Consider the following 11,206-nt stretch of genomic DNA (forward strand, 5'->3'; position numbering starts at 1 on the left):
CAACAGAACATACAAATAGAGTATGACTTCAGCCGACCCAGAAACACGCTCCATAACACAGCTAGCAAACAGTAGTGTGGGACTAATCTGGACAGTCGAGGCTGTAAAGAATGACTCACTCATTAGCCAAAAGATGCAGCACTTTCCTCTGTTCCACTTATACATGACCTCAGTCAACCCTTCTAGCAGCAGATACCCCTAACCTTACAACAGCCAGCACTATTCCACCTCAGTTTGAACAACCTTTAGACTTCAGGAACTGTTTTTTACCCTCAGCTGACACTCAACATCCGAGCAGAGGGTGCACAAACTATTTTGGCAGCAAAGCATCAAGATAACTGCAGGACAGACCAAGCATCACCTGAGATCTCAGGAGACTGCGGCAGCCAGCTGCTTGTTGTTTACAGACCTCTTCTACCACTCCCTGCCTTGAAGCAAAACCACTACCTGTTTCAAATCACCCACTGTCAGCCTGCCTGTGTCAGGCCAAGACGACCTGCCTCGACGATAACCTGTCAGTGACGGTAATCTCCCCTGCTATAAAAACCTTTAGGCACATGTCCGATCTCATAACGCTCACAGACTGACTTCTCATCTGCTCGCAGTTTTCCTACAGACATCTTGAGCCCACAGCATGCAGGGAACATGCATGTACAACCTCCTCTGTGCCGAGACCCTCTCTATTCAGGCAATTCAGCTAGTCCTGAAATGATTAGCTGATTATTAATTATTGAAAACAACTATCGACAACAATTCTGACAATCGATTAAGCATTTTATCGAGCAAACATTTCAAACATTTGCTTCTCAAACGCAAGGTTTTGCTCCGTTTGAAACCATTGTTTATTGATACTCTTGGGCTTTTGGCTGTTGGTCGGACAAAACAAGCAGTTTGAAGAAATAATCTTGGCCTCTGGGAAATTGCAATGCACATTTGTGTGAATTTGGCTATTGATTTTGTTCTGGTATAGAAAAACTAGGACAGCAACTCTGTCCGTTTTGTACAGAACCGAGTTCACTCCGAGGGAGCGTAGGAAGCATAATAGCCTTGTCTTTGATTTTAAAGGATAACACTGGATGTTATTATATATCTTTCTTACTTTCTTGACTTTTCTTTCATTTCTTTAAACAGCTGGGCAGTGAATTTCTTTATGAAATGTTCCTTGAGCAAGAGAAAAGTTGAGTATTTTCAGCAGCACATTAACAAATGTTTGGTACCCTAGTGATTATTTACAGAAGCAGGATAGTGTATATGATACTGGCTCAAAATAGTCACCCCCACGCCTATTATCATGAAGGAACATGTCACCCAGTGTAACAGTGTGGCTCATTGGTGTGTTTTCAATAGTTTAGGGACAATAATGGAGGTCTATGGCACAGCGGGATAAGCTATATCAGGCTCTGGATACACAAGACAATGCTTGTTAGTCTACAGGCTTGATAAGTCACAAACAAACACCTTCTGGACACTAAATCAAACCTCCTGTAGTTATTGGACAAGGTCCATTCATAGGTAATATTAGGCACAAATATCCGCAACATAACCCACTTATAACTTGTGTGTGCGTGACTTTCAGTAAATTCATCAGTATGTTATGTCTCATTTACTTGTGGCTATTTTGAAACTTGATTTAAAATAAGCTACAGCGCATAAATAAATAATCCAGTACCTGGTGAGGTCTTCCCAGTAGGTGTCCCACTGTTCAAACGCTGAGCTGCTGTAGACCGTCTCACACTCGCCCAGGCCCATGAGCTGATCCACGCAACCTTCCACCTCCTTCCCTCCGTCGCCGACTCCCACCATGCTGTCCCCACAGGGACTCTGCCGATGGGTCATATCTCTGTCCTGCAAAGAGGAGGAAAAAGTAGAGGTGAGTCAAGCAGGTGGTGGGTTAGATGTTGTAGCTTTAATTTTATTTAATTTACTTTTTTTCATTTTACTATCACAACATTGTCATAAGAACTTTTCGGCGGAAATCATTTCACTATAAATTCATGACTCAGACTATGCCTGGTGGGGGAATGTCTATGAAGCTGAGGTGTGACGACATTTCTAATTTGTTTTTCTGTCAGAAGAGTTTGAATTTGCCCAAAATGAGACAACATAGTAGTTCTCCTGGTTGTCATGATCAGATCCTTCTATGTCTTTACAGGACAGATAGAGAACATCTTAACAAAATACTGCAGCTTTATTCTACATATAGTAAAAGAGTTTACAGAGACCATGTCGTTCCAGGGTTGAGGAAGATGGCAGATTATCTAACACCCAATCATCCCATTAATGTGTTGCTATGGTGCGAGAAATTGAGAGCACGGCAGTGATCACTATTGTTTAGACTACAGTGGACAGTAAATTGAGGCGGACACCTGGAGCTGACAGTATGAGTGGTGACAGGTGAGCTGTCTGTTTGCCTGTGAGTCTGGCAAATGTCACACGGCTGCTAAACAATTAGGCACAGGCCTCTGTTTTAAATGCCATGCTGGCAGATGAGCTGACCTCAGTTTACAATTCTCACTACGAGTATTACTATGACTACAAAAAACAGTAAACGGTGGCGTGATCAAAAGTATTTTAACCCATCAAATGATTGGGAATATTGATATGAGTGAAAGAGAAGGTTTTTCTCTTTCACTAACATACACAGTGTGAGGGATGCAAGGGACTCTCCATTTACTCCCACCCTTAAAATGTTCAATTTACATACAGTTTGCTGTGAAGAAGGCCTACAGACATTTTTCACAGCAGCCATTTTGACATGAAATAGTAGGGTAAACACCTTAGTGTAGCAGAGTCTTTCCAGTGAGCCAACATGCCCAGTAGCAGTCCCCTGACTCTGTTTGACCTGAATGGAACAGAACCTTAATTAGTATCATTGGCAAGACCTGTGTTTCATGTCAAAATGGTTGCTTTGAAAATGGTCTACTGTCGTCTCTGCAGACATTTTGTCATAGCAGAGAACGCACAGGTGTTACTAACAACATAACAATGGCTTCATGCTATGCAGGAGTCTTAGTAAACTAAAAGCTCTTCTGTTTTGGATTCAAAACCTAATTGCTTCCCTGTTTGTATTTAATTTAAATGTTGCAATGTTTGTGTGTTTGTGTTGCCTTCTATTTATTTAAATACTAATAAGTTAGGATCAAAAACAAAATATATCGCTGTGCCACTTACTGTTCTTTGAACTCTCTCTGGTGTTTGTTGGGAGCTTGTGTGCTGTGTACCATGTAACCTAATATTGTTTTTTGATACGGGTGGGGATACTCGTGCAGAGCTGAGCCGTGAGCAACTGTGACCACTCAAGCCACTCAAGCTGGCTCAGTGCGAGTGTTTTTCCATTGCACAGCATGGCAAGGTAAAAGAAGCTGTTTACCTTGACGTGTTGGAGATGTGCTAGAAACTTGCGAAAACCACATTAAGAGCCTGTCGTCTGCAGGTCTTCATCTAACATGTCACTGCGGCTGTTTCAGCTTACAGCGTACTATTCCACGCTGCAACATTTAAAACTGATCCGCTGACCAAGAATAGCAACGCAAACTTTGCTCTGCTAACTATGTGATATACTATAGGAGCTTTACAATGGAAGGCTATCGCTCGTGTGCCAGTGGAGAGCTTTTAACGTGAAGTGGCAGCAGCACAAATTGTTCAGCTAGCATTGATGACTGAAAGCTGAAATCAGTTAACGCTGATAACTGAAGTGAAACTAAACTCCAAACTATACAGATTGAGTAAGAAGCTACATCAGAATGATTTGATGATCCGTTAGTATGAGAAGCATTTTTAGCTTTGACCAGCAGCTCTATAACTGGCTCTGTCAGTTGGTATACCAAAATGTCTAATTTTCCTACTTTATATTTGTCTGTGTGTTTGTATTAATGCCAAGTGGCAATAAGGGGGTGTGGCAGTGGGAGTGGCTCAGTTCTACACTGATTTCTGTAAACTGACAAACACACACACACGATTTTGCCATGTCCTCTTTCCTAACTCATGAACCGGTTGTCAGAATACAAGAAGATGATGAAAGTGACAAAGAGGAAGAAGAATATATGACAAAAGATCCTGTGAGTAAAGTAAAAAAGTGATAAAAACAAAGGTGTGCTTTAGAAATATAGGTAACTATTTATGTAAAATGTGTGACGCACGAGGAGAAGCGAACTTTGACTGGTGATCTTTAAACTTGGATCCTTCATTCAGATGCAGCTCAGTGACAGCGCAGCGTGAGCAGCTGTGACTGATCTGAAAAGAAGTCAGGTTCAAAGGATGGTTAGCAACGTCTGAGCCCGTCTGTACCAGGGCCTTGGTGAGATGTGTGTGTGTGTGTGTGGTTGTTGTTATACATAATTATATATTTGTACATACAGGTGTGAGTGACAGTAACCTCTGTACAAATAAATATTTACCTAAGATTTTATATTAGTTTATATATAGTGTGTGTGTGTGCAGCCACTCACAAGTTCATACATGAAATCTGGGTCAGAGCTGGTGGCGAGCAGCTCAGTGCTGGTCAGGGCCTGGTCAGCAAATGAGTAGTTCTGAAAGGCGTCCCCAAAGGGAGGCTCCATCCCACTGACGCTAGGCTGCAACGCAACAGAAAGACAAAAAACACGTAGTGAACAAAAAATAGTAATCGTCATCAACACAAAAACCAAAAACTAACTTTTTAAGTGTAATTGTTTCATCCTACGTTCATTAACAAAAACATACAGAGATTTACATTATAGAAGGTGGCACCCTGGATTGTTGTAAGATACCACATACTTCTGAGTAACTGTCTTTTTTGTTACTGTAGTGTCTAATATGAACCACAAATTCAAAGAGGGAGCAGAAAGGAAAGAAGGAGCAGCATCATTTAAAAAATAAAACCACTTAGGGGGTCCAAGATCGTCTTCTCCTAAGGCTGTGTAATGTTTCTATTAATTCAGTACCACAGAGAATAAAAAATCCAAAGTTATGTTCACACTCAATTCGGTTGAGTCATTTCATACGTATTTTTAGAAGGATCTAGAGTTCACATTCATTCACTAACACATTCACTGTTAGCCCATCTGCCCGCAGCAGCTGTTTGGATGCAGCGGCTACAGACGTCACACTGGACCGGGGTCAGCCGCTCGCTTCCTTCAACACAGCTGAACTAAGTTTCACATCTCTGATACTCTACGACTGCATCTGGTTTCTGCAGAGCTCCTTTGTTTCTATCTGTTCACTGGATTTCGGGTCCGTTTTTTAATTGGTCAATTCAGTTTGAGGTGTATATTAGTTGTACTTATAAGGATTTAACAACATTGTGGTTTTTCATTCTGTTTCAGACATTTTGGCTGATTACATAAGTATTCAAATAACAGAAATAATTAGACTATTTTTCTCATGCTTTTGAAAAGTGTCCAGTAGGCAACCTGTGTGCCAGTGACGGCAATGTTTCTGTCCCTCTGTCCCTCTTACCTGAGGCATCGCCAGGCACAGCTTAGAGCTCAAGTGGGGGGAACCTCTGGGCCTCCTGTCCGGTCCCAGTGGTGTGATGTTGTCTAATGAGCACAATAAATTACTGCTTAATGAGACGATTGCTGAGCGCTGGTAGATGCAGCCTTCAAGGCTTGAGGGAAAGGGGAGAGGGGAGGTGGGGTTAGTAACTGGGCTCAACCTGGTCTGGTCTGGTCTGTTGTGGTCTGGTGTGGTAGGCTGTATGCTTCAGGTCTGTGGTAAAAACGGAGAGAGCAAACAGAGCAGAAGTACAAGAATCAAAAGAGGCAGGAGCAAAAGACGACGAACAGTAAGATGCAGGTACATTTTAACCACAGCTGCTGAGTTTGCTCTTTCTCCCGTGCCCCAAACTGCAAGAGGATGAACTGTGACGTAATAACAGCAATTTTGATAGTCGATTTATATTATGTTTAAGAAACTGTTGCTCTTCGTCTTTAATTAAAGTTAACTGAATATTTTTGGGGTTTACTTTGAACATAAAAACTTAAATATGTCAAATGGAAAGTTTTGATGGACATTTATTCTTATTTGGCCGAACAATTAATAAATTGATAGATAATGAAAATAATAATTTGTTGTAGCTCTAAAATCAACAATTAAACCTTTTGGCCACTATCTATTGGCAGATGTGGGATATAATATTCATAGGTATGTTTTCATTAGTAAATAGGAATATAATGAGCTGTTTCAATCTACAGACATCACCGTTAATGGAGTCCACTATGTTGAACCGCCATGTTTCTACAGTAGCCCAGAACGGATAAACCAAACACTGGCTGTATTTAGGGCCTTTTGCCTTTTTCGTTTCGTTGCCACCGTAATTTATTCTACGCACTTCACAGCCCATTCTCATGTCGTCAAATACACGCGAACAGCGCCTTCTGTCTCTGGACCAGCATTAGCCTAGCATTAGGCCATGCTATTGTAATCTCATCTTTCCTCCTCTGTCCCTCTTGTTCACTTTTACTTTCACACACTGACCTAAATATACTCTGATCTTCTGGGGCCTGTATGATGAAGCAAGATTAGTGTGTTAGCCAGCCATCTTTGAGCTTGACCTTTTTGGGTATCATGAAGATGGCTCATTTTTAACCAGGGTAGATCGTCACGGTAACCACATACAACATGGAAATAAATGAAGATGTTAGCTAACGCAAGCGATTCTCATTTAAACTAATGGGCACTATCTTTGGAGTCCAGTTTACAAAATGAATTCATGATCCCAACAAGGAGTCCGAAGTTTAGAGGAATCATAAAAGGAATAAAAAGCAACATACTATGATAAACTAGAGATACACAATCAGGTATTCACTCTGGGTTTAAAACAGGACAGACAGGGTAGAAAAGGTTGCGGCGGTAAACTCATTAACGAGCCAATTAATCATTATGGCAATGCCAGCCCGGGCAGACTCCAGAAGTCCCCTGTGTCTAGCAGCAGACAGTCTATCCAAATAGACCTCACCTGCAGTCTGCGTACAGTGGACTGTTCAGTTAGGGAAACCAGATAGTGTTACTGATTAATCTGAGAAGTGTTATTGAAAGAAAAGCATTTAATATTCACAGTTAAGATGGTACAACTAGGGAATGACTTTAAAAATAATCGAGTTCTCAAAATACTTTATTACTCTGTCAGTTGACTAATTGATTAAAAGGTCCAGTGTGTAACATTTAGGAGGATCTATTAACAAATATCAAATAAAATATTCATACATATATTTTCAACTGTGTATAATAATTATGTTATTGTTAACTCAGAATGAGCCTTTTATATCTACAGATGCTACGGGTCGCCTCGCAGGGAGTCTCGTCAAACTGCCATGTTTCTACAGTAGCCCAGAAGGGACAAGCTAAGCACTGGCTTTAGACAGTGGTTTTCAAACATTTACATGCGTTTCACAGCCGTCGTAGTTTCTCCTTCACACTTGTTGCAATCTGCAGTTACACCGCTAGATGCCACTAAATGCTACACACTACACCTTTGATTAAACTAATTGTTTCAGATATATTATGAAGTAAGAAAATATAACACTCTGTTTCTGTGTTCTTGCTGAATAGGTAGAGATATAAGTATTTCTCCGTCTTTTCGTCCAATCAACATAACAAACCGGTAAGTCCATTAGCAAAGTGCTCAAAGCACACAGCAGCTCTCGGTCTGCTGCCGGAAGTTGTTGTGAAAATAAGCTTCTGAGAAATTTGTGGTGCGCTCCAAACCCCTGCCCCCACCGTATGTTCAGAAAGTACCGACTTTTCCCAACCCAACCGCCTCCCCACCTTCCTCCAGAGAGCATTTGATTTGTTCTGAGTACATTAGGCTTAACTTTAACTTCATTTTAATCGTCCCTTCCACCCTCCTCTCACGCTTGTTCTGTTCCCTGGTTGTTTGTCGTCGTACTGTCTGCAACACACAAACTGATCTTGGGTCCCTTCGGTGCTTTTGCATACCAAATAAATGTGAATCTGCATGGAGACATGACCCCTGCAGTGAACAGCTGACACACAACCGTGCACCAATCCCACTCCTCTGAGGCCCGGTTGACGACATCACTTCCTCTCACTGGGTGCTGACTGAACTTCTCACCCCTCAGCACTGTCGCCCTGTATATATAATTTGCATAGAGACAGGAAGTGGCAGAAAACACATTGGTAGTACTACTACAACAACAGCGACAGTAAAAGCAACACCTTTACAAAAAACATGGCACATGCAAGCAGAATTGTCTATGCACATAAATATGCATATGCACATGCCCTCTCTTAAAGACCCAACTGTATATTTGGAACTTCTGAAATACAAATTGCGATCATTATCATATCTCAGTGTGTACTTCCTTCCAGGGCAGCTGTGTCTAGTTCACTTCTAGCCGAAACAGAATGAGGAAACATATGGCCTGAGCACAACAGTAACACCAACATTAATCCTGACTCTCCGCTATCACAGAAGGAAACAAAAAAGGGTGTGTTCACAACGAGCAATCTTACAAACGTGCACAAAGCAAGTCACAACGCTCCTCCTCACCTCTCCGAGGAAAGCTGCACCAAATATTTTGCGGCAGCAGAATTTAATAATCCAACTCACTACTCAGTAGCTGACACAGGCTGTGATGTAGAGGCGGATATTTATGACCGAGCCTGACAGGCCCCAAAAGACTCGATCTGAATTTCTCTCCCAAGCTTCGGTCAGACGTAGTTCAGCGATGAAGCATTAGAGCTTTTTCCTTTAGCCCGTATACTTCATATTAGACTTCGCTTGGTTTACGGCCACCACCAGTCTAACCTGTAACCTCCAACCACTTCAGATTTTCTCCTGGCCTTCTTTTCAACTCTTTAAATATTATCTTTTTTCACTTCGAAGGCTATGACAAACAGAAAAAAAAACGTATAGAAACATATATTAGTGTTCACTAAAGAAAGATAAACAAACCGATGAAGACAGAAGTTGTTTAACAGGACAGAATTTTTTGCAGCATCATCACAGACGTGCATAGGGGATAAACAATTTTAGTTGAGTCTGAAACAAGGACCAGCTTTTGCCCAACCAGCCCAGGTAACAATACACTACCCTCACTCTTGGTAATGTGATTGACTTTTGATTACGCTGTTATGATGCACTGTGGCTGCATCACTCTGCTGCAACTCACATGTTGGATATATCAAATGTCTTCTTACACAATTTACAAACTGATGCTTTTGTTTTTATTTATTTTTTATACCATCCCTTGACAACTAACTTGGGCATGTGAGGCTCAATTCACTCTCTCTACAAATGCACGGTTTCCTGCGCGATGTCACACATGCACGTCCCTTCTATGAGCTCAAAATGGACTCGCACGACAACAGCTCTGTCTTCTTTGTTTGTGAACGTTAGAAACGAGCATCAACTGGGGACGCAGTATTATAATGATAAAACTCATTGTTATTATGCCATGTTTATATTAGTGGATAAGTCAAGTGGTAGAAAGGAAACTAAATGCCGGTTTGATAGTCATATGTTTCACAATTAATTGCCTTTTATCGAGTAAAGATGCCCGAACTTTGCTGTTTATTATTACTATAAATCTAGTAGCTTCCCAGACTAAATGAGTTTTTAAACAAAAATACTCTTGGCTCTACAAAACTGTCTATGTACAAAACAATATAAACAAATGAATGATAAGCTGGTTGCCTAAGTGGATAGTTTAATCACAACATGTGCTTGGAGACATCATTGTCTGGTCACCATTATCACTGAATCTTAATACACAATCAGAACAATAAATATTCAGACTATCGACAAACAACCACTGCACGTTTCCTCCTCTCCCTTAGTTAGTTCACGTCTGAACAGAAAGAGGAGTTTAGTTGTGATTGTGCTGCGCTCAACTCATAGCTCCACTATCATGCAAACAGCTCACATTCTCCGCCTCACAACATTGGACGTGATCCAAGTAGGCCAATCAGCAGTGTCTTATTTGAAATGAGTTACCTACTGATACCAGCCAGTCCCTGATTCCTACACAGATAACAAACTGGATATGCCAGCCTGTTTACCAAAAAGGACATGTGAGAGAATCTCTGCAAACACCATGAAAGGTCATTAATCCACAAGCCCTAAATGTTTGGTACAGTGTGGCAACAGACAAACAGAATATGGATGCTCACTTACAGCCAACTGTGTGCAAAGGTTGGGACTTTTGCTGATTGGTCTATATGGACATTTTTGATTAAGTGGTATAAGCAGGCAGGTGAAAGCAGAGCTCGCGATTCAATATTATTGACTACGTATCGATTTTTAGAGCATCGTAACATATGATTTCATACATGTGATATCATGATTTTAAGAAATGTTTTTAAAAGTAATTACAAAATATGTTTCACAAGTTTTTTGGATTTTGGTCGTTTGTAATGCATAACGGAGGGAAACGCATCATCAGACTGAATATCTATTTGATCATTTTACGTGACTTTGCATTTGCCATAATCCAAATATATACCAATATATTATTATAAAAACATTAATATTTATATTATGATTCTGATACTGGGGCGGCTGTGGCTCAGTAGGTAGAGCCACAGGGTTGGTAGTTCGATTCCCCTGGCTCCCCCTGTCTATGTCTCAAAGTGTCCTTGAGCACTCAACCACAAGTTGCTCCCTGGGTGCTCACTGCTCCAAGCGATTAGGATGGGTTAAATGCTGAGGACAAATTTCAATTCAAGATAAAAAAATAAAGGCTGAAAAGTCCTGATTCATCTTTACAGGTTAAAGGTCACGGTTAGAGAGACCAGCATTCTCAGTCACAAAGATGCAACATACAAGTGCAAATTCTTTCTTCAGTCCACTGAACAGCCCTTTGTTGTGCTGTACTGTTCAGCATTGCACAATGAACAGCTCTTAAGACAGCAAATTAACTGCAGCTATGTGGCCTTTGGGGTTATAATTCAGGTGTACATTTTAGAAATACAACATTTTACAGGTATATTATTGTTTTGTGTTGCTTGCTGTGTGTTTGGCTCATCAGTTACCTCTGTTTTACTAAACTCTACAGTTCAGACCCCCACAAGTATGGCTTGTGTTCAGCAACTGAGAAACAAACATGAAGTATACGTCACAACTTTTCGGTATTCTTCACTTCAGATTCAAACACGACTATGCACCCACAGGAGGGTCACTCAGCCAGTGCCAAACTGGGGGACACAGAGCCACTGCAATGGGAACGCAAATGACCAGAGGAAAAAACGTGCAGTAAAACTGGAG

The 11,206-nt window shown here is 41.1% G+C and overlaps 1 protein-coding gene across 1 annotated transcript in view; it reads right to left on the bottom strand.

Annotated features, from left to right (window-relative positions):
• The window catches only part of LOC118331575 (CREB3 regulatory factor-like), a 31,329-nt gene that overhangs the window by 17,571 nt on the left and 2,552 nt on the right, over positions 1-11,206 (bottom strand). The window contains 4 exon segments of the mRNA XM_035666611.1: positions 1,670-1,845; positions 2,777-2,842; positions 4,449-4,574; positions 5,437-5,688. Of these exon segments, the coding sequence (XP_035522504.1) occupies positions 1,670-1,845; positions 2,777-2,842; positions 4,449-4,574; positions 5,437-5,445 (377 nt within the window). The 5' untranslated portion in view covers positions 5,446-5,688.

Source organism: Morone saxatilis, unplaced genomic scaffold (assembly GCF_004916995.1).
Source record: "Morone saxatilis isolate NCDOM2014 unplaced genomic scaffold, NCSU_SB_2.0 Contig20, whole genome shotgun sequence".
In the NCBI taxonomy this organism is placed as follows: Eukaryota; Metazoa; Chordata; class Actinopteri; family Moronidae; genus Morone; species Morone saxatilis.